This window comes from Bombus fervidus, chromosome 14 (genome assembly GCF_041682495.2).
Source record: "Bombus fervidus isolate BK054 chromosome 14, iyBomFerv1, whole genome shotgun sequence".
NCBI classification, from domain to species: Eukaryota; Metazoa; Arthropoda; class Insecta; order Hymenoptera; family Apidae; genus Bombus; species Bombus fervidus.
Window position 1 is genome coordinate 6,600,841 of NC_091530.1, and position 25,654 is coordinate 6,626,494.

Consider the following 25,654-nt stretch of genomic DNA (forward strand, 5'->3'; position numbering starts at 1 on the left):
GTTGCTTTTGTACATTTGTTATTATTGTTATAATTAGTTAATATTTTATGCACGCCAGCCACCTTATGATGCCGCGCAAATGTCGGATAGTGGCGTCGCCATACAGAGTCCGCTAAAAGCAACTACTTAGCGGCTATTCAAAAATGCGCTGCAAAATGCTGCGCTGTACAATAAGCTTTTGTACAATTTTTAGCAGTCATCTTCGCACAAGAAAAATCGTTTCATCTTTATCGGCCAAGCAACGCACAAACAGCATTTAGAAAAGAATTAATGTTGATAGCTTAATGAAACTATATCTGCAATTTTCATATGGTCAATACAGTCTATTAAATTTCCTATTTTAGTTACAATATCTTGTATAAGTGTAGTTGCAAGTAAAGTTAATTTAAAAGTACTATTTATTATGCAACGAATCTATGCAGGATAAATTATGCTTTATATTATTTATTAGTAAGGGGTTACAAGTAATGAACATTCAGTTTTATCAGCTTTTATATATATGACAGCCAAACATTTCATTTTTTAAAAACGCCAAATACAAAATTTTTACGATTTTTGTAAAAATATGGAAATACAGTATCACGAGGAGGATCAAATAAGTCAGATAAATATATTTGTTCTCGTATATATACAAATTGTTCTACAATAATATCAAGGAACAATATACTCATTCAATTGATGATTTTTAGTTGATCTATTCTCATATCACGAATCATTGCGAGTTTGGTTAAGGCCGCCTTTCGAAATTCTTGCCTTCGTATTTACCACTCTTACAACTCTATTTACTATTACTTCCGTCGATATTGTACATACAGTAAAAAATTGACAGCCACATAATATAAAATAGCTCATCGAGAAACAAATGTTAAGTTTATATAGAATATGCTCCTCAAAATATGTTAAAAATATTTTCGACATCGATGCTAACATCGATGATAATAAATGCTACCATAAGTTTGAAAAATTAAAAACAGAATTAACAAGAAAATATAAGTCAAACTAATATAATATATAAGTGTAATAATAATTTATAAATATTTCACGATGCTAACTTTTTTTAATAACAAAAGAATCTTTCTTTTCTTTTTACCTTAGACTGTACAATATTTGAAAAAATGTGTGGTCTGTCCAATTGTATTAAATGAATCGTTAAAGTTTAAATTGAAATAATCTTCATTTTCAAAAATATATTAAAGAGCTATAATATTATGGATCGAAACAACAGCAATTTTATTACTGTATATCAAAACCAACAGTATCGTAACGCGCATAATACTTGTTTTTAACCATCAAATTATAGTTACAAAAATATGTATATATTGTTGTATGCAACTCACAAGATTCTTTTATTTCTTTCGACGATACGTTGTCGAAAGAAGTCACAATAATTAAGCGAGTAGTAAATATAACCGTATGGCGTTAAAGCTAGCGGCAGCACTTATCTTTAAAGCTACTTTATTTATTTGTCACTCATAGATCATGTTTCCTGCTAATTCGACAAATTCATGTAGATTTAAAATTTTTGTTAATATTATCATTTATATAAACAGGCTTGGCCAATACACGTATTAAAATAATTTCAAACTCCGATAGAAAAGATAAAACTGACAGAGACGTACTATCGAACAATCTTAATGATTAATCTTCAAGACCATTCTATAGTATGTCACAATTTTTTGAACAATGTCGATATTTCCAAGTACATTACAAGCCTATTATGTATACACTAATTAATAACTTCATCGAATTTTCGAATTTTCATTTTTCATAAATCTGACATGAATAATTGTAACAAGAGGAAGACCTTAAAAGTTTTTACCGGCACATTAAGGATACAAATTATTAACATGTTTTATCTCACGCATCCTTTCGGAATATACATAATCTATATTTTCGCGAATATTTTACAAATCTAAAATCGAAAATACGATACAGTAGTAAATTTCAACGTTGTTATATACAGAGTGATAATCCAAGAAATATTGGCTCCCCTTGCACGGAATAAATATATCTCTAAGACGATTACGGTTTCTTAATCATTTCGAATGAACAAAAGTCGTATATCTTCTAGGTTCATAGCTTTTGGCGAAACACGTTAAAACGGGTATCAAAGTAACATGATTTCGCATCTCAAAGCTTTCAAAATATTTATGCAACGAAATATTCATATCGATAATACAATACTTCAAAATCCTCCGATTTTAGGTATTATTCCACCTCATCACCGTTTGCAAAAATATTTCCTTACAATTAAACGCTTATACTTAGGTTTCTTGTCATTAGTGCTGCTTTCTTCTTCCCTATTTACCACCTACCTAATGATAATAGTCCTATGTGATGGTTAATAATACATTTTGACCGGAAGCAACGCTAATTTGCCAGCGACTGCAAATGGCACGACTCTTTCAGCAGCCGCGCAACGCAAAAGCGCTTCTATTTACCGTTTCGTTACATATTTAAGCAAACCTCATTCTTAGAGAAAGTCCGTTGCTCTTCCATCGGCAACTCTACACCGTCTAACACTTCTTTAATATTCACAGATATCTACCATTATTTAAAATAACTCGAATTATTTGTGCGATAATAGTATTTAAAGAAGATGAACACAAGTGATGTGTCAGATCATTCCATAAGTTGTATTGTCGCTAAATTAATTTTTAGGAGAATAGCTGATATTCATTTATATGCGCTACTTGCTTCAAATTTCCTGAATAGTAAAATATTCTTAGACAATTTTGGCCATGAAAGGGAAGACTTGCGTCGTAATAGAACATTAAGAGTCATTGGGAATCAATAGTTAAAAAAAAGCTTACAATCATGATAATTAGCATTGAAGATCATGTTCCAAAATCTTCATTACATTTAGATTTCATAAAAGAGAAGGTTTATGCTCTGTTAGAATATAAAAGACTTTTAGAAGCTAATGGTTAGGAAAGAAGGTTACAATCACGATAATTGATATTAAAAATCATCTTCCAAAATGTTCATTGCTTATGGAACAATCTAATAGTTGTATTGCACGATAGACATTATTCTTTTCATTAAATCGTTCGGTATAACGCCATTGTTTAAACTAATTGCAACAATATCATCCCGACAGTAACGATAAATAGCGTAATTACAGGAAAACGATGGGAATGAATCAAAGATGCGCAAGAACTTCGACAGCTGCTACTGGAGGTGTTTGATCACCGCTCAAAATGACTGGTTCTGATTCTGTCTGAACGATCCTGACCAGATTCGCGTCCTTCTTCGATGGCGTGACATTCGTGTTCGATGCAATGTTCGATCTAGTGCAATAGCTCGGCGGTCTGCTTTCTCTAGTCGTGCCGGGAGTCACAATGCTTCCAGCGTTGGATCTGTAGGTCGGCGGAGGTGAGGACGTTGGCTGCAGCCGATCCAGAAGGAGCAGTCGAAGCCTGTACTCTTGCATACTCGCCTGGAATTAAACAAGTCATGTTTAAGTTCTCTATTTTCTATGGTATTTGTAGACTGCGGATTTTTATGCGTTTATAATAAATTTAAAGATGTAAAAATCTACAAATTTTGTAGAATACATAAAAATATACAAAATATCTAAAATGGTATACCCTATAATTTTTAATGCACGAAACAAATTTCTATGTAGGTTTCAGCTCCAAAAATATAAACTTTCATAAAAATCTGCAGTGTAGCTATCCGTAATAGATTTTTGGGTTTCATGTAAAACGACAGTATCCAATTTATAACGTATTATTAGGGAAACGACTGATTAATCTAAAAGAATAACAATTTAAAACACATAGTAAATGTTATAGGAAAAACATAATAGCAAAAGTCAAATGTTGCAGAATAATAATTAGTTAACAGTTGAACGTTTCAGAATCATAGAGATCTGTGATGATATCATAGTGATGATGAATCACTATACTAGTTCATGAAATACAATTTTGCGTTTATTATTATAAAAAGTTCATTATATTTCTTCGCTCAGTGAAAAAGAAAAACAAAGAAGATAGGAAATGAAGAGAAAGAAGAGAGAAAGACGAAGAGGTGTTGAAGACGTTTTATAAATGGGTAATATAAATCTAATTTGAAAAGAAGATAGGGAACATCTGTTGGAAATCGATCAAGCTCGCAAGTAGTAAAAGACAATTTTAGAGTGTCACCTGATAACTGGGAGGTGGCGTTCTAAATTGGAATTCCGGATAAATCATGGCAGCGTACGGATGAATTGGCCTCGCCGGCGGGATCCTGCTCGAGATCCCCGTGAAACCAAAGAAACTGCCACAATTTTCTCGACTGGTCACTCGCCACGCTATAGCGCTCACAGTTACCAGAACCACTCCTATACCTGGAACAGAATACATATATCGTCTCAAAATATACTCTTCTTACCGAAAGTAAATGTTTGTCTAATTATTTCGAATACTAAATGTTTGTTACCAGAACCACTCCTATACCTAGAACAGGATACATATATCGTCTCAAAATATACTTTTCTTACCGAAACTAAATGTTTGTTAAATGACTATTTTATAAATCATCTAAACATATATAACGACATCGATCTCGGTTATTTTTTTATAACATTAGCAGGGAAGCATTGGTTAACTAAAGGTTTGATTAAAATCACAATTGAATAAATTATTTTACTGTAAACATGACAGTCATTTTAGTAATTAGACAATGAAGAATTTAATCCAGCTATTGAATTCAGTTATACATACATATGTAATGAACATGATCAATCGTGTCTTTAGATTAACGTAATTTTTTTATATCGAGCTTCGTTGAAACCGGTTTAACATAATATATTTCTATGTGTATCGCAGAACATAAATTATTAATCCCGAACGCTGATCGATGTATTGTAGAAGCACTCGGAAATGGATGCGCTTTACAAAAAAAAGCGCTTATTTTCAGTGCGTAAAATCGATTCCTCTTACATCAAAAATCAATTTAGTAAAAATATAACGACGCAGACTCGCTGCTGGTAGCTACGAAAATGTATAACTACACAGGAGTGTGAACGGTCTCTAATAATTTATTTCGCTGGATATAAATGACATGCGATAAAATCGAAATATCGAAATATCGAAAAAATATCGAAAAAATATCGAAATGTGAAACATGGCTCGAACCGCAAAGAGTTAAGCAATGGACGAACTCGAAGGATAACAAAAAAAAGGAAACGGGGGTCAGAAGCGGGGGTCTAGCTAAATTACGAGCATACGAACGAGTGAAAAGTCGAGTGAAATGCAGCGGGCAGGAAAAGCAAAGATGACGTTGGTCGTTAAACATTGTCGCGTGTTCTCACGAGTCGTGGCATGTGAAAATAGTGAGAGCTAAGAAAACATCCTTGGAGGAAACGAATGATCCAAGCTTTCGCGGTTCCACACCCAGCCGCGCTTCCCTCGCGGCCATCGAAATATCTTTTCCACTCTTTTCGTCTTAATCCTTGTAATTTCTTAACTCGACCCTGCAATCTTCTTTCGTCTCGCTCGACTTATACAGCACTTTACTACTCGCATTTCCTATCATTTGCATTTAAAATTTTATTTTCTCTTCGATACACGGCTTCCAGGCATTTACTTTTTTAATTAGATACGCTAACCTATAGCGTTCATAAATGCATATATAGGGTGGCTCTATCTAACTTTATCACCTGGAATATCTCGTTTGTTTTTGATAACGTTAAAAAAAATCGTTTAAAAATCGGATACAGGTCGAATGGTTTCGAGATGGACATAATTTCGCGTGTGACCAGATTTTTTAAATGGCATTATGATAGCGTTACATGGTCACCGATGTGTTCCTAAATGGAATTACATATTTTTTAATAGATCCATCTTCGCATTCCTTATAAAAAAAATAGTATCAGGTTACTTATTATGTCGAAGAAACATAAAGTTTCGTAGATATTGTTGACTTTAGTTCGTGGAATGTAACGTAAAATACGGCTTCGTGTCTTTTCTTTATTTCGTACGTTGAATCTGACAAATTGAAGTTAAAGTATGTTTTATAAAATCCTTTCTTGTATTTCATACGTTGAATGTAACAAATTGAAGTTAAAATATCCGGCAAGGTAATAGATTTTCGTATTAAATGTTCGTATTTTCGTGTAGATTTTCGTACAGATTAACGAATTAAAAAATATACGACTTCGTTTGATAAAAGAAACATCTGTGACCATCGTATGTTCTCTATGCGTTCTATGAAAAAATTAAAGGTATCAAATTACGCCCTTCTCGAGGTCACTCAACTTGTATATACTTTTTAACATTTGAGATATTTTCGACATTTTTTAATATCATCGATATCAGACATTTTTTAATATCATCGATATCGGACATTCCTCAACATCATCGATATCAGACTTTTTTTAATATTACCAATATTAAACATTTTTTAATATTCATCAATTCATACCAAATGTCAAGCGTCCCAATATACCTGTGATTACTGCTGTCACTCCGAAAATCCATTAGTCCGGGAAATATATTAATTTCAATATTAATTGATCGACGACCTCGTCGAATGACAATATTCAACCAAATAAACTTTCAAAACTGTATACTACACTGTACATTTACGTACATTATATATCCCATTATGAACGAAACTATGCGTCTAACTAAATAACCGAACAAAAAATCCATATTGTTCCATTTTCCGATATCAAATTCATTTAGTGGCCGAGTGAAAAAACTCCGCGGAAGCGTAACGAATAATAATTGTGATCTCGTTAAAACAGTTAACAAATCGATTCCCACGGTGGTGAGCCACGTTGTTAAATTAGCATGATTAGATTAAGATAAATTTCACGGTCTAGCGAATTTTCATCAACGCACGGGATTTGGATAAAGTACGCGAATACGATATATAGTACTTTGCGAAAATCAAATTTTATGGCGTAGTATATTTCGATCTACGTATTCAGGCTCTTAGTATCTACTAGTTATCGATATAAAATTCAGGTAGCAGTCGGTGTGTTAAAGATGAGAAAGCAAAGGAGAAGAAACGAGGTAATAAAGAAAGAATGTTAATGGCGCATAGAGGATTAAGGGAAGATGTGAAACAGGGGACAAAAATATATACAGCACGTTTCATTTTTATCCCGCCAAATGGTTTCGGTATATTTCACGATTAAGAATGAGGAAAGAAGGTTACATAAACATAGAATCAAAATTATAGACGACTGGTTTCTTGCTTGATTTATGCTGCCTTCGAGAAAATCAAAATGAAATTCAGATGGCAGTAGAGTCAATTTATCAACGATGGCAATTTACGAGCATGGTCGACACTTTGAAGAACTTCGGTAAACATGAGCAATCGATCGAACGACAATCCAGTCATTTATCACGTTGTTATTTTTATCGTGACTTTCTACTAATGAAGCATTTACGACCCTGCCTTTGTATAACGTTTTCGTTTTGCTTTTAATCGTAGAATGTTCTGACACAGGTTTGGCAAGGTAAAAATGAAACGCTCTATACAAATGTATACAAAATATATATTTTTTGTACGTATTATATTATTGTATTATTTATTATATCATTACATGTACTAGGTTGTCCCAAAAGCGTCCTTCACTATCTGCACGCAGTTGCTTTATCTGGCAATGTTTCTACAAACGTGAAACCTAATCTGCCAAATGTAGAGCTGGCACATAGAGCAGTGTAATAGAACAAAATGGATCATACATAATTCAATAAAATAATATAAGACAAAAATGTGCATCTATTATTTCCGTATAAAAGGAAAGAAACTTTTCGGACAACCTAATATACTATGTAATATATTATATATGAAACATTCGCGGAGAAGTCAGAAGGAAAGCACCAGGAAATAAGAAAGATATGTTAAAGGCATACAGAGGATCGAGGGAAGAAGTTGCGAAATACGAAGTAAAAATATAAAAAAATATATAAAGGATATGTAAAGTATACAAAATTTGCGCAACAGTCGGTGCGTTGAAGGTGAAAAAAGAAAGCACGAGGGACTAGAAAAAAAAAATGTTAAAGGAACACGGAGGATCGAAGAAAGAAGTTATGAAATACGGAGCAACGGCAACGAGAAACCGCAAGGGGCCCGTTGGTCGACCAGATCGACCGATCGTGGCGCTATACGAAAGAAGGGAGAACCGTGCTGGCAACTGGTTACTTTCTAAACGTGGGCATGTAACCTGCGACCCGCATAGAATGCCTCTCACAATGGAAGAACGCGCTAACCTACAGGGATCGTACGCCTACACTACACGTGGAGGGACCGTGAGATTCGCGGAACATAAAATTGAGAAATCTCCAGGGAAACGGATCGATGCGATGCGATGGTCTCGTAAAATGTTCTTAACCCGTCAGCTACCATGTTACCCATTTAGGGGACCATAAGATCGAATTTGTACGAATTTCATGAAATCGAGAGGAGATTCTTTTTAACTCAAAAAATGTACGATATTTCGTGTTTCAAAAGTCCCTTTCTTCATAGAATTTCGATTTATGGAAAACCACCATCGAGAAAAGATTAATCAATATTCTCGAGTGGAGATTCTTAACTCGTGCATATTTTTTTTAATTTATAGAGTACCAATATACATAGAAAATTGAGATCTGAAGATTTTTTTTTAAATATTTCTTTTTTGTAATTCATAGAAAAGCAATATTCATAGAAAATCAGTCGAAACGTTTATACTATACGTTAAAAATTAGAAGTCAATGAATTAATGCCATTAATGATATCCATATCATTGATACTATTAATTAGTTAAAATATTCTATTTAGTATTTTGTGCATTTTTAATACACCTCGCACATATTTCAAGCATGTTACAACTCAGAATAATTCAGCTCGCTGTTAGAAGAACATCAAAACTTATAAATATAATATTTCAGTAATTTAATCCGTCCAAAATTTAGTAAGAGTAGATATTCTGGAGATCTCTAGATTTCCCGTTGTGAAAGTGTTGAACCAATTTCACACGATAGTACCCGGGCTATGAGGATAGAGATTGCTTACTTTCTTCGATTCAATGGCATTAACGAACCGTTAAATCCAATGGGCTTATTAAGTGGGTATTGAGCCGAGCTGAATTTCGTGTTACGCGAAAACGCAATGGAATTCGAAACTTTATTATTGTAGAAAATAAAACGGTAAGACAGGACTTGGATAAATACATTTCCTTATGTAAATATTAAGGCTCAAATAATTTAGTCCCATAGAAAATATAATTGGACCAGATTACTAAAAAAATGTTCCGCAAATGAGATAAATATAGGAAATATGACATCAGCCTAATTCCATATGCCATAAATAGCCTAATACTAATGCTAGCCGTTTTAATAGCGAATGTATTCGTTAATGCGTTATAAAGTATAGTATTTGATCTTACGACACTGTTCAATTTTTATTTCAAATATCTTTTTACACAGCAAGTAGTTTGTTAATTATTTGACAAATTAAAAAATTCGCTGTGTATGAATAAAAGTTTATAGCTTTATGATGCGTCCAATCATATTCAATAAGTCTTGTGAATAGTATTTTTAACAAATATTATCGCGCGCTTCGCGACCTAACAAATATTTTTATTAGATTTGTGTATATATCTTCCACGAGATTATCCACTTTTACTTTTAACATGAAATGAACTTCCTCGCAGACGTATTATGCAAAGCATTGAGAATATTCCGTAATAAGAGAATAATACTCGCTTCTTTCCATACACTTCATTCCCTAAGAAAACTTTTCTCTATTGTAAACAATTTTTTTTATTGGGAAATATCTCTGTACATCCTATTCAATCTTTATACTTGAAAAGAGATTTGAAGATTAGAGTTGGGAAAATGATGAAAGATTTTCCAAGTCTTATTTGACCATGTATTCTCCGAAACAGATGTCCTTCTTCGGAATCGTTACACCAGGCTTAGAACAACGTGACACGAATATACGAAATACACCTGTCGAAGCAATTGTTTGATAATAATAACATTAAATTTGTGAACAAGTACAAACTACGATGTTTCTTAGTTTCAAGGGAATTTCTGAACAATAACGCTCTTAAAGGCAATATTTAAATGATCTTAAGAGATAATGGCATAGTAGCATCTATACTTAAACATTTATCAAACCTAATCTGAAGTACTTTGCAGTCTATCTAATGTATCAACAAAAAGATTTTACTAACATACAAGATAAATATTATTTGATTATTCTGATGATAACACTGTACTGTACTGTAGAATAAACGTAGAATGGAAGATTAGATAGTACTAAACTTTTGTACGGTAATGTATGCATGTTCTCTTTGGCTATTATTCAGTTCTTTACCGAAACGGAATGTACTTTGTGAAAAGACTAGTTGGAGCAGACAAAGAATGAAGGATTCTTTTGTACTAAAATATGCGATATTTAAAACCGCTAGAAATCATCGGTCGACTGATGCCCAAAAGATATAAAGCATTGTGAATATTCCCTTCTTCCAGTATTCCCTAGCAATGATAAAAACAATAAAAAGTAACGGGAAGCTTAGATATTTATTTAACGTCTTTAATATTAAAATTATTTTCCAACTTCTCTTGGACCTTTTAAGTAAATTTCCCAAGTAAATTGTTAGAATTATCTAAAATAATCTAGTTGTAGTTAAATGCTTTCTACATAAATGAATTCTCCTTGGTAACAGTGTCATTTTTATTTAATAAACCACTCTACCTAAGTCTTTTCCTTATACATGTAAGATTTTCCTGCTAAAAAATACCTATCAAATATTCTTTGTAGCATAAAATACAAAACAGAGTAAATTTTGTTAGAACGTAGCAATAAATGTAAGGACTAGATATATAAATACTCATAGATGACAGTACATATAAAAATATAACATATATAATGCATAAATTTATACCCTATGTAAAAATATACGTGTGTATAAATTTAAATGCCTATACAGATCAAACAGATGCGAAAAGATTATCCTAAATTCAAGCATCTTTCAGGAGAATACAGTGGCTACAAAAAGTGCTTTCTTATCAGATTCTATACGTTCCACTTTCATAGTATCAAACTTTTGTAGTCATATGCAAGTACTATTAGATCCTACGAAATGTAATACACTTGGACCTAATTAATTAATCCTGTAAATACTATAGTAAGTGCAATGGCGTTCGGATATCTTCTATTTTCACCGTATACAAATATACAAACGTAAAAATTGTTCGTCAGCTAATAAATCAAGTGACATGAGAAAAGTTTGATTCATTACCGATCATAAGCAGCGCGACAGCGATGTGATCGCGACCAGAAGCCCTGAGGGCCCCCAGCAGAGCACCAGCACCCGCGCACACCAGGCCAACTACTCCGACACCCAGTATGGACCAACGCACAGGAGGGGAACCGAGGCCACAACACTGCTTCGGTACTGCATCCCTGCAAGACAAGAACCAACCGTTGGAATGACCCACTGACACGTAAGTTTACTCCTGGTAAGTTGGCAAGTCGCTCGACACGCTTGTCCTCTACTATGCTTGGCTTACGCTCCGCTACCATCGTCAGCTATGTCCATCTTCTCATCTACCAAACTAATTTTTATCTGTTATTTGACCAGCTAGCTATTTTTGACCAGTAAATGACGAAATAATTCGTCGTGAAGAAATGGCAATATTTTGCGTTATGACGAGCTCTGTCAGTAATAAAATTAAAAAATAAGACAGTCATTTCGTTACAACTTAATCCTATATTATAACAGCCACACATATGCTATGTTTGACGAGTATAGTCGTCGTCGCTTACTTTTTGCGACGCATTTTAGGTACGCAATTTTCAGAAAGGTCGCAACGGCTGACTGGTTCATCAGTTTTATGAATAACGCGCGAATGTTCCAATTAACAATTATGTAAATACGTTGGATGACAGTGACGAGATCTTATATTCGTAAAAGCAAGTGAAATTTGAATATGCGTATACACATGTGCTTATCAGATCGCTGTGTAACTTTACAACAGTGTAAAATTTATTACACGAAACAAATTTGTTGAAATTCCAATATCTATATAAGATTTTGCCGAATTAGATATATGTAAATTACAAATTAAATAACTCTATAATGTAAATTATTACGTGAGATTGTAGAAATTGTTAATTTTATAACACAATGTATGCTATACGTTATATTTAATTAGAGTATCATATGGTACAATGAAATTATTAATAAAGGACCAAGTCAGAGGAAGAGAACAGATCCTAAAACTGTCGATATGAACAGTGACGCTGTAGCTTAAAGAAGACTGCAGAAGATACTTGTCGTTACCCTAGTAGCTAGTCTCCAGAAAGGTTTCTTGCGTCTGAAATGGCTACTGTCCATGTAAAATGTAAGACATTTACTTAATACTTTACGTGTTTTAACTTCGTCATAGTGCAACGGACATAGCAAAAAACATTGGTTTCACACTTGGCGAAAGTGCTGCGACTGTTCGTACTTGTTATCAATGGATTGCAAAGTTGTCTGCCGTGACAGGTTTAAAGTACATACGCAAGAAACGTACAACTAATTATTTGTAACATTGGATGTAGACTCGCACTACCGACCACAAGTATTATGATAGGACATTCTACTCGTCATTTATTTTATTTATTGCGAAAACTCTAACAAATTTTACTTTATGCTGTGTATATGTAAAATGATGAAATATCAGATTTATAATAAAACAGCGAGAATTATAATAAATGGTAAAATACCCATGGCCGGCAATGTGAAATTCACAATTCATCAAAGTATTAACAAACTATCAAAAATAGTGTGTGTAAAAGATGTAAATAAGCCATATGTACATGGTTTATTTATCTATATGAATATCAGTGTGTAATAATGCAAATATCTATATAAACTATTCTGGTAGAATCGTAGAAAACGTTCTACATATAGTGAAAATGTACGTGGCAATCTAACATTACACAAGTTGTACAAGTTATACAGGTTGTCTTCCGCAACCGGTTAGAAGCGGCGGTTTTGTTACTAATTTTAAAAGCTAAAGTATCAAAAATTGCCAAACGATAGTGAAAGCAATCAATTCCATGATCTAAGCTCTATTTTACCCTTTTTTTCCAGTCGTAAGAACTGGTTAATCGCATAGTGGGAGATGAATACATTGATTGCTATGAATCAAGTTAAATCGGGTTTGCTAGGATAATTTTATGATACCAGTAACATATATATTTAGAAGATGCTGATACAATCTATACGATCTCCTGTTCAATGAAAAACACGCCACAAATATTCAAAAGTAAAACTGAATGATAAATATATTCTATACAAACTGTTACATACCCGGTTTGTATGTATAATACATAGACAAAACATCAATGCAATATTCACCATAGAGAAATTCTTTGAGATAGTAACTAGTATTAGAGTACAATTATTGGAATAAATATATTCATTTTCCTTCTTCTATGAATAGCTTTGCATAATTATTTTTCCTTTCAGTTAAGATCCGCTTTGATTAGAGTTCACTCATCGAGTTATTTTTGGTTTCAAGTTTAGCAACAAGTTACTATTAATGTAAAAAAAGCAATATTCATTACGTAATTTATAAATATTTATGTCTTCGATATTACGTAAAAACCATGGTTAAATGTTAAATAACTATTTTAATCCTAAACCCTAAACGATGCTAATAATTTGTCACCAATCAAGAATATACAAAACCATAACAAATTAAAAAAAATCTATTTAATCCATTGCATTAAAAGATAGTAAAGTTTTGTCCTTTCATATGTTTCTCACAAATTTACCATTTACAAGAAATACACTGGAAAATAATAATATGTACAAGCTGTATACATATGTTTAAAGCTTATGAAATATGTATTTGTATTTGTATATATGTGAACGTAACTTTAGAACGACTCTAACAATAATTGACAAACAGTGTTTGCGCAACATCAGGAAAAAGATGAAACGTTAGTTTTCAGATGCAACTACATAACATTCGATTGCGGAAATGCATAGCATAGTTTTATGATTCCTTTGACGTCAACAAATAAATAAGCACGTATAATTTTATGCGATGGTTGAACGAATGCCCAAAGTTCAAAGGGACGTTGTAATATATATAGAAATGTAAAAACGGGGCGAGACTCGTGCGACAAGCGTCGAAGAACATACTTGAAAACGTTTCAAAAAGAAACGTTCGTAATGGAGCAGCAAAGAGCACAAAGTCGTGTATCAGAAGCGTTCGCACATTGTCAAAAGCAACCAGGAGAAGAATTCACGAGTGGCAGACGGTAGACAAACCATCGCCCGTTTCACTAATGTACGGATCTGATTGCTTTTCCAAACTCATTTTCTATGCTTATATATTTTACTCTTTCTATAAGGTATATTCTATATACACACAATTATGAAATATCAGCATTGATTTGTCCAGGATTTAGAAAGCCTGCAACGTTTTTAAAATAAATAGTTAAAAATGTTTTTACGAGGTATTGGTGTATTATACACGATACTATTATGAGGAATTGTATATGTAACATTACGGCAAAAATATACAAAATTATAGAAAATCAGAATCCTGTGTCTCATTATGAGTGTTAAAATTCAATTATTCAAACAATATCCATCAACTTCCAAGAAAAACACAATGAAATGTGTTGAACAGAAATCAAAGATGCTGCGATATTCCTTTGCTTTCCTGGGGATATGATAGACACGGGGGAAAATCGTTTTCCAAAAGAGGGAAAATATTTTCACGTCTGCCTTGTAGAAATAGACTGGAATGTTCACCGAACGTCGGGACAGTGCGCAACGTAATAATAAAAATCTGATCGAAACCTGAAGAACCACAAATATTCATCGGCATTTATCAACTTTCAAAGTTGTTCGAATAATTCCGAGCAATATAATAGAAAACGAATATATATTTGTATATTTACCGTCCAAAAGCAGAGACGCTGGTAGAGACCGGAAACGGTAGTCCAAGACTAAGACCCCTAAGGCCCAGATGAGGCGGTGGAAGGTGTAGAAATCCTCTGGTGGGAGTGACCAAAGGTACACCCGGCGCTGTAGAGGAAGCCTGACATCCCGTCGATGTCCCAGGATAAGATGGTGGCATCGTGCATGATCTCAAGGCTCGACGATGTTGCCTTCGCAATCGCCTCTCTCTTCGACGAGCACCGCGAACGCCGTCGAGATCTTCCAACGCCTCTGGACCATTTTGCAGCGGCAGCTCCGTTTGTGCCTCCGTTGAAGTGAAAGACCGCGCATTGTCCCGCGATTCCTGCAAAGTTCACGGAAACATTCAAATTATTCATCTTCTTTATTCTCCTTGCGAATTCTACTTTTCCATTATTTCAAGTGTACAATGTTCCTTTCAGAATTTTTAGCAGGATATACGAATATATCAGAATATTGATATATGCTTGTGGAGAAGAGACGCGACAGGGATTATCAATGGCGAGATGAAAATTAGAAAATTATCGGTTGCGCTTAGATTGCGAATGTTCAAGCGTTCAAAGAAAAATTCAGAAATGTACAAATGAACGTAATACATCGCGTAACGGTAAAAGTATATAAAGACATGAAGTATCCAAAATAGAGTGGATCTTATGATATTTAGCGAAACAGGCGGTTTGCTATTAGGTTTTATTTCTTAATTGAGTCAATGAAAATATGCATTTGCGTATTAAATATTCACGATCTAGTTATCATAATATTCTGACCTACGAACGAGTTTATCCGTGTATTTTACTTTGTAATTTATCTATATTTGTTGGCATGAAAGTAAAATCTATTATATACTGTCTTTGGCTATTGAATGCGTGGTATTTACTATCTTTCACATTTCCAGTAACTTCAAAGACGTCGCTTTCTATTTTAAAAAAAGATTTTCCTAGCCCATTATCCATTTTTCTCTGCTAATTAGAGGAAAATACGACTAGCTGTGCGAATTCGCGATAGTAATCTGAATTTTCACCTGTGCACATAATACGGCATCCTGCATTTGTGACAGCCGGCGCACTCGAAATTGTTCCTTTTGCTATTCTATATCCACTGCACTTTCGCGCGTTCTCTCCCATTCTAATCACGATTTCGTGATTTCCGTTCCTTATTACATACTACGTAATCACTCACTTTTAACCTTTAAAATACATACGTATACGAGGTGACAACGAAATAGGTGGTCGAACAATCTTGTTACATTAAAATATCAGAAAGTTTGCTCATAGAGATAATCAGCCTCTTAAAGATGATAAATTAATAGAGAGAGAGAGTGTAACGATAAAAAGATCTTTCTTCTTATGTAAAGTATTCTCTTTTTATCCATGATGAAATATTATAAGAATATTAAAAAATTACAATTTCTAAATTTCTTTCGACTCTAAACACTTTCGAAGTGTTTCTCGGATTATTAATCAATTTTTTATTCTACTACGAATATAAGCGGTTATACAACAAATATAAATAACCAAAATAAGTAAGTATTCTAGAAGAATAATGAACAGCGAAATTATTAGACCGCGTATTTTTATGCACTTGTGGGAAATTTAATTCGCGGAATGCATGTAATATGCAAACATATAGCAGCTATTGTTATATTTGGCAGTCAACCGTAAAAACCACAAGCTCTGTGCTTACAATTATTGGGTTGGCAACTAAGTGATTGCGGATTTTGTCATTAGGTGGTATTGACAAACTCCGCAATCACTTAGTTGCCAATCCAATAGATGAATGATAAACCTTGATATGTGTATGGAAAACATACTTTCATATGGAAATACATATAGATGTAGATATAGCTACGTATATAATATACCACTATACCGCATACATTAGGATAGATACGTACTAATTATGTATAAAGAAAGAGTTAAGTAATATGATATAATAGTAATAGTAATATAAGAATAAAATAGCAATATAATACAGTAACTAAGAACTCGATGTAAGAACGTAATATAGTGTAAACGAAGAATAAAAATGCAACAATCTCCTTGTAATAGGCTATAGATCCAAAGTACAAATTATTATTATTATTATTACATTTGATAATCGAAGCAAATACCTAACTAAATGCTATTCTTTTAGTGTTTATAAATGTTGAAGTGGTCGCCACTTCTGAGAAAACTGTACATCTGGTATTTAGTTTTCTCAAGCACTGAAGCCATCGACAGCGCATAGACAAAAGACTGTGTCGAAGGCAAACCATAAGCGGTACACGTGCAACGTTGGCTTCAGGGTTTTTCAGTCGTAGGGTAACGCTGCTAGCGTGCGGATTTGGACTAGCTCATATTGTATTCCAAACTCTGTACTTACACTTTAATATTCAAAATATATATATTTTCTACCTTACAATTTATCCACGCGTTCCTTTGTATTCACATACATCCAACAACCTTAACAATAAAAATATGAATTTATATAAATATGCACAGCAATATAACAGAGTAGATAAGAGGGGAGATAGACACATTGGAAAAGTATGCAAAGTTTAGTTAGACAGATATAAGAGAAAAGGTAAAAGCGTGACTAGATAAAAGATGTAAAACCGAAAACTCGTCCAAAGCCGAAAGGCACGGACTAAGAATAATAAATAAATAAATTAAAATAATAAATAAATATGCACAGTCTGAAAATGATTACTCTTAAGAATTGATAACTTAAATATTTTATCCAACTTGTATCCTACTGATTAACATTTTACCCAACGCAGATTAACTCGTGACAACAAATTAACTCGTTATTACAAACTGTTTATCCATTTCTGAATAAATTTCTTGTTCGTTAATCAGTGAAGTTTTCAGTAAAGTCGCTGTATATGTAAAGTTAATGAGAGTTAATGAGATCACGTATCTGGTTTTTTCTCTTCTTTTTCTTCACTTTTCAAGAACTGGCGATATGCTATACGGGCAAAAGTACATTAGAGTCTATTACATTATGCGTCTTGGACGCGTCAAGCTCGCACGCAAATGATGGAATAATTTGAATAAATATACGTTATGGTGACGCTTCGTGCGAATGAAAAATAGAAATACGGAAAGATATTAACGCGATTAATACGGGAACACGTGGAAACTATAGTCGTCGAGCGCCATAAAACTGGCATGAAAAGTAATATTCAGGGAAATATTCAATACGTATCGACAATGGTTCGTATTATTGGAAATAAAGGGGTGGAAATACATATCTCATAAAATATCTTTATTGGAGACTATGGAGTCCGAAAAATGGTTTAAATAAGAAATTCCCCTGTATCGAGAATTTAATAAATAAATAACAATTTAAGGGATGTTTCCACGAGCCAAAATAAGATGAACGTAACGAATAAATCTGTTTATTAATCAAGTTAAATCAAGTTAAAAATCTGTTTATTAATTACCGATATTTAGTATCGGAATTGCTAACTTGTATCGAAGAAATTGAAACGAATGACGTATGAGGAAATACATAATTTAAAGGGAAGGAACATGTCTCCATCTATATATATGATTTATAAAAAATTATGCAGAGCTCTAGAAATTCATCTTGTAATGAACTACTTCTAAAATCTTCTCACAATTTGGTGATGAATTTCCATGATGATTATTTCAATCAATAACATATTGTTATTAAATTTATTTATAACACAGAGAAAAAACATGTTTTATGTATATTAAAACTAGAATAGCTGTAAGATTGTTTATGTTCACGTAAATGTTAGTGTTTAAGCTGTTCAATCAGTTGAATTGAGTTCGAGTCTTTAGTTAAGTTTGCTTTGATTCTAATTGGAAATAGTTAATAAATAATTAAAAATGATTAATTCAAATTAATTCTAATTCAGTGAGATTATTATACAAATTAGATTATTAGACTATTAGACGTTAGATAGATTATATAACATAATATAAGGTATTATAAACAGAAATGTAACCGGAAGCCATCCGAAGGCAGGTGGTAGGATCACAAATAAATAAAAAAGGTGTATATTAAAATTGAGAAGAATCGGATGAAGATATAATGTGAGTTGTAATGATTGATGAGATTACAAAGAATAATCTAAGGTAATCTTGATGGGAGGTTGGAAGTTGTAGTTTTAAATAAAATGACACAAAATCCATCCACAGATGACGTTTGCAACCTGAAATTCAAGACCTTTTCACTTTAGGATCCATTCAGATTAATAAAGGAGCCTACACGCGTCCGGTATGCATATGACTCTAATTGTGCTTGAAATGGTTGCATCAATTGGTGTCTACTTATTTAAGTGCATTTACTCCTTTAATTTTTGACCTCAGTATGTATATCAGGGCTATATACATGTATGTATTAACGTTTGCTATAATACTAACGTATTATGTTACATTAACACTTTTTGAAACGTTACTACCACAGATTAACAATTTATTTATAGGTTTTACGTTCACGCTTTAAGAATAACTTAGGTTCAAGAGAATCGATCGTATCGAAAATCAGCAATACATGGATGGAGGAATAAATATAAATATATATTTACACTTCCGAAATAATATCATTTTCTTTTAGATTAATTTATAATCCAGGTCGCGACGATTGATTACATAAAAACTTCTTTAGCCTGCATTCATAGTACGAGAATATAATTAATCGCATTCCGACCCTAATAGTATCCTAGCGTTTGAAATGTTGCATAAATCCTCTTTCGAATATGTACGTTCGAGGTCGGGTTGTTGAAACCCGTGAGCTAGATCATCGTTTTCTCTTGCAAACGTGCATTGACGAGAAACGCGTTTCAAAAGGTGTTTCGTTCGACTAAAAGTTTTTAGGTACACATACACGGCCACTCACAAGTACTAGAACATCTGCTGATACTTAATATAAATTGTATGCTTTTCTAGTTATTCTATTGGAAATCATATCTTCCAACGAAGCGTTTTTTAATCTGCGTCTGCATATAATTTTTTTGGTGTCAAATTTTTATAGTCATATGAAAGTACTATTAAATGATGCGAAATTAAATATACTTGAATGTAATTTGCACGTGAATAATGTAATAAATACAATGGTATATAAATATTATTTACAACCACAGTATTTGTGTCGTAGAATACTAAATTGAATAAAATTTGTTAAAATTTTTAATAAACGTAAAAAGTTTAACGTGTAAAGAGGTTTTAATGGATTTAAATACTTATACATATAAATTAATGTATACTAATAATATACTATAATACTAATAAATACTTATGACCGATACGTATCTTAAAAAATGTACTTTTATGGTAAATCATAGACATAAACTTCGGTTTTATTACATGTATTAAACAAGTGTCATTATCGTAGTGGAATATTTTGCAAAAAGATTATGTCAAGTTACGAATCTTTTTACCAATAGCCTTCGGTAATAATGCTTTACGGCGTTTCTCTAATTAGGTTGGAAGAAACAAAACGAAGTGTTTGGCGTATCGAAAACCGTAACCGTAACCGCAGCCATAACCGTACCCGTAACTGTAATTATTTCTTCGGTTTCGATTTCCTGAGTCGACATATTTTTAGGAATTATATCTTAACCGCATTACGTCCCTTCGATTCTTACATAATTCTCGACTAGCCGAGTAATTCTAGTTATACGTTTCTTAGATATAGAATACGTGTATTTAATATGATAATACACGTGTTAAAGCTTGTTATTTGTTGGTCTATCAAATAGTACTATCAGCTTATCGTATTCCCTTTCGAATGACTGTGATCTTCAAATATTTTTGTTCACTATCTTCAAAACAATTGGCTCACCATCTTTATCTCATTCTTAATGACCTTTATTCTTGCTCTACGATCTTTGACAGTGAGTCACCATGTCCTACATATCCTTTAAAACTTTCCGAATTTGACTATCCTTATCATCCTCGATCCTAGTTCTTCCAACGCTTTTGAAATCTCCAATACTTTCTACCAAACAGTTTCTCTTGCATCTAAATGTAAAATCGTGTCAACTATTATTAGTACTATAACCAGTATTGACAAGGAATATTATTATTAAATGTCCAATAAATCAGAAAAGTGATTATTATCTATTAAATATTATTATATTAAACGATTTATGGATTTTATTACCCCTGAGAATTAAAAAATAATTTGAAATAAAACCTCGAGTCTAAAACTTTAGACTATTTTGCTGGAAAAACGTGAAAAAATCAATATAACGTCACTCTCAGACGCTTTTCTTGGAAAAGGCAATAATGGTATTATCCTTGTCCTCCAAGACGCATTGGCGTCGTAGTGGAATTCTATGGAGTTGTTTACGAATATTCTCATTATGACAGGAAATGAATATTCAACACTGTAAAAATAATACATGCTGGAGAAAATAACGAAGGTCAGCAAACTTTTAATAAAAGAAGATCGCGGAAATTGGAATTGTAATACAACCGGCAAAAAAGGATCAAGTAGCATTTAAATAAATTGTTTACATATATCCATAGTATTTCCAGTAGAAAACGAAAAGAAATTTAAAGATATACATATTCCCCATACATGGAACTCTACCGTTTTATACGTGGAAAAATGCAATTTAGCACATAGCACACAGTTCGAATTCTCAAGTGAAATAGGAGTACACACATACATTTGTCGAACTGGTCCCGAAAAACATAACCTAAGTCCGTCTAAAACTATCTTTCTTTCAAAAATATAAAAGTTTTGAATTTTATCTACATTCATCAAACGCGAAGAAAATTATTGGCGAGATCTAATTAATGATAACTTGTATGCAAAAGCAGTATGATTTAAACAATAGAGGCATTAAAATGTAAAAAATAATAAAATTCTTGTATATTCATACCTAGTACCAAAGCGTTTAATAGATAAGTAATAGAAGAAAATGAAATATTATCGTAGACAGATCGACAAATAGCATTCCAAGTTTAACACATAACAACGTCACAAATAAAAATATAAAAATAACGATACAAACCTGCGGTCTGGTAAGCTGGTTACTCCTTGCATTGTCAACGGTTGCACCGCCTACCGCGACGACACTGACAGGCCTTGGGGCATTCTCGGACAGAGCCCCGGCCATCGTACGACTCTGAACATCGGACTCCAGGATGTAACGCACCTTCCTTCTTTCTTCTTCAACCTCCCTTACTATCCCATACACTTCATCCAAAACTTCACAGTTCACGCTTCTTTTCTTTCTGTTCCTCCTCTTCCTTTTTTTCCCATCCACGTTCCCGCCTCTCGCTTACCACCACATATGTATATAATACACCTATACGTGCCTTTTTCACTGCACACCTTTCTCTTTCCTCTGTTTCGATCGAGTACTCTTTTACGTACTACGTATCTCTCTTTCCGTTCATTCTACGTGTACTCTTTTCCTCTTTCATCCTCCATTTATCGCTTTTCCTTTATGTCTTTCATACTCTTTCAGAGTTCTGTTTCGTACTCTTCAACCTAACCCCACCACTGATTCACCAATTTTTCCCCACCACCCCCTCTCACCCTACCACCTAGTAATGCTACCCGCTAGTACAGGTTTAAACGTGTTCTTTATAATTCTACCTTTATTTTTGCCTTACAGACATTTCTCCTGTCCTCTGGCTTTCAACTTCAACTATTCGTGTCCTCGCCTGCCTCTCGTTCCCCATTCGTGCTATACTTTTTCCCACCGCTTGCAACGCTCGCTGACAGTATCTAAAAAACCACGACCGCGTGCTTTTGTCCTCCTCTAACGTGTTTCGATCTTCTTCCCCCTAGATGTCGTCTTTTATTTCCCTCGAACGTGTTTCGACTTGAACGCGCGGTTTTGATTAAGATTCTTTTTGCTTCTGCTCTCCTTTTTCCCTACACTGTGGATGTCACAGATTTAGAAAGAGAAAATGAATTCGTGTCAATGATACCTTCCTTTTTTTCAATTGTCTGAGTTTCGTAATCCATCGACGATAGAAACGAGTATTACAGTCCATTCACGTTACCACTCAACTTATATAGAATATATAGGCACCTGTTGTTCCATTCTTCTTCAGATATTTGTCACGAAATAAGGTTTCTCGAGTAAGATTATTCGACAAGATAATGTTAAAAGAGCTTTTTCATGGCAAGTGTGCGGAGAGAAAGCGATAAAATGATGATTCTTGTTCCTTTTCATTAAATAAGAAATCGCGATATTCGATTTTGTTTCTCCTCCGTGTCACGCGTTTCAAACCTGTAAATAGGAAACGCGCGGTGATATATGTTTTTCTTTCTGAGTTTCATCGTCTCTGTTTTTTTTACATGATCTTGACTGTAAATATTAAAAAGTATTCTGGCATTCAATTTATCTGAAAATCGTTCCTTCACGAGATCGATTCGCGTACAAGAATTGAGATATTTGGAATTTCTATGTCAATTTCTAATAATTCCAATACCTATTGATCTAATCCAAAGGAATAACGAAGAGCTATTTGGAAATTATACCACGTTGAAACTTTATTGTTAACGCAAAATTGTGTATTGTAACGAAAACTTGTCTAACCTAGAATTTTTAAATGAATTTAGATACAATTCAATACTTTTAAGCTTTTAGAGTATTACTGTCGCTTTTAAAATGGAATACACTATTTGTCAAGGTACTATCCAATTTTAAACATTAATGCTTGCATTAAATATGACAATTTCTCTATCGATTTGAGGAAATCTCCTTTATTTTGTTAATTAGATAACCAAACGTGCTGAAGACGATGAACTCCTCAAATAACGTTTGTTACTGACCAATGCCAATGATCGTATTGCATGTTGAATTCTAAAAATAAATTGTATCGTGCTATGATGTCGCAAACTAACTCTAGTAAATTGTATACGCATCCTAACCTTTCCTATTTATAAATTTATATCTAAACTACATTCTATTAAAAGTAATCATGCAAATACGATAATATACATTATCGACAATATACATTAATACCAACATTATCATATCTCGAAGTATGTGCCATTAAAAAGAATGATCTATAGAAATCGAGGACGATGTTTATTTGATCCGAACGTAAGACCGAATCTAAGTTGCGACAAGATTGCTTTGTTCTCATTTTCTACTTGTTCCCCGCGAGTAGAGCGAAGAACGAATCGACCTCGATATCGTTAACGCTACATGAGCATAAAATTTCCGTAATATAATTTGGTATTTTCTCCGTGATGAGCGTCGACGATGAAACTCGTAACTGACCTGAAACTAACTGTATGGGAACGTTTACGTTGCAAATTATCATCGCGCTCGCTCGCGACCGTTTTGAGAAACGGTACTTCTCGCGCTTGTGTGTTTCTACATCTTCACACGATGATTCACGTGATCTGATAGTACGACAACCCATAGCCCGAAAATTTGGATGTCATCGAATAAAATTACAAATATTTACGAGCCCGCGCCTTCGCGCGCCATTTTCAAACTTTTGTTTATTTACGAAATGGTGTTCATGGAATATTTCAAATGTTTCACTCATCTAGGAATGATCATTTATAAAATCATTTATTCAAGAGATATATTTAAAAATCATTTAAGACTTCGATATCAATAAAAGATCGTTCGTGTTAATTTCTTTACAAGCATGTGGAAACAGCCTATAATATGGAACATGAAATGGTTTTGGATCTTTATTATCGAAGAAGAGTCAAATTTGACAAGAGAACAGAAATAAAAAGTTTTTAACAAACTACTATTTGACAATTGTTCAAATTTATCTCTCGAAATGTTTTGATTATCGACTATAATATTTCGAAATAGAAATCATTTCATGAAATTATTTTTTCTGTTTTAAGATCAATGAGAAAGATGCAGTACTTGTGGACAAATAAACGATTGATTACATTCAGCAGGGAAAATTATTGACAGAAAAGTGGATGGTACGCACGCACGTATACACAGTTTTGAAACAACAGATCACATTCGGAGGTGCGTCGAACACTTTCACAGCGAAAACAATGGGAGGATCAGTAATCCTTTAACCTGATTCTTAAATCACTGTAAGTCACTGGGGAAGCCTTGACGATCTGCTTGAAAGAAAAAAGACGCATCTACACGAAACGATCTCGTGGCAACCAGTAGTAGCTATGGAAGGCAGTCGAGTAGAAAGAAGCTATCCTCTACCTCGAAATCACGCGCGGTCACACCTTGCACTAGTTAATTTACCTTTCAGATAACCTGGTCACGTCTGATAAAGTCAATAATTATTGTTTTCCACATATTTACACGCGATTTACATTAATGTCTGTAAACAAAAAATAGGTCGAAACGTGATATCATGATTTCGAAAAGAACAACACTAAAAACGACGCATCTCGAACCGCGATAGCGGCTCCACTGGTGCACAAGCTGTACAATATGTCCTGTAACAAAGTGCGAAACCTCCACCAGCGCGCTCATACAGCTGAGAGTTGAACTCGTCGACTGAGAACACCAATCGTCTCTCCGATCCATTTGAACGTCAGAAAACTTTTACATTGAGCATTAGATTGAGATAAATACAATAGAGAAAGAGTGGGAAAGAGAAGGATTAAGCAAAATGGAAATATTTCTTTCGCTTTTCTTAATCCTCTTTTTAATAGAACCCCTCAAACCATTAATATAGTTACATATTTTTTTATAGCATTTTTATTATTGAATATTGAATAACAAGTAGAATGTGGATGTTTATGTAATTTTAGATTGTTGTAAATATAATTGAATGTCATATAGAATGTCAATAGAAATGTTTCATC

The 25,654-nt window shown here is 33.4% G+C and overlaps 1 protein-coding gene and 1 long non-coding RNA gene across 12 annotated transcripts; one reads left to right on the top strand and one right to left on the bottom strand.

Annotated features, from left to right (window-relative positions):
* Positions 1 to 1,890: 1,890 nt before the first annotated feature.
* Positions 1,891 to 2,968, top strand: LOC139994394 (uncharacterized). The gene is made up of 2 exons (XR_011801640.1): positions 1,891 to 2,779; positions 2,837 to 2,968. It is a non-coding gene; the product is annotated as an uncharacterized lncRNA (long non-coding RNA).
* Positions 2,837 to 25,322, bottom strand: LOC139994393 (uncharacterized). 11 transcript variants are annotated; one of them, XM_072016980.1, is made up of 7 exons: positions 25,086 to 25,322; positions 24,808 to 24,946; positions 21,894 to 23,126; positions 14,902 to 15,245; positions 11,234 to 11,397; positions 4,149 to 4,333; positions 2,837 to 3,439 (listed from the first exon to the last, which is right to left on the bottom strand). In XM_072016980.1, exons 3-7 carry the CDS (start codon positions 21,996 to 21,998, stop codon positions 3,143 to 3,145), a joined length of 1,095 nt encoding a protein of 364 aa, XP_071873081.1. In that variant the 5' UTR covers positions 21,999 to 23,126; positions 24,808 to 24,946; positions 25,086 to 25,322; the 3' UTR covers positions 2,837 to 3,142. The 11 variants fall into 11 exon arrangements, with proteins under 11 accessions (XP_071873081.1, XP_071873080.1, XP_071873090.1 ...); XM_072016979.1 differs by having other exon boundaries at positions 25,044 to 25,322; XM_072016989.1 differs by lacking the exon at positions 24,808 to 24,946 and having other exon boundaries at positions 21,894 to 22,770.
* Positions 25,323 to 25,654: the final 332 nt, after the last annotated feature.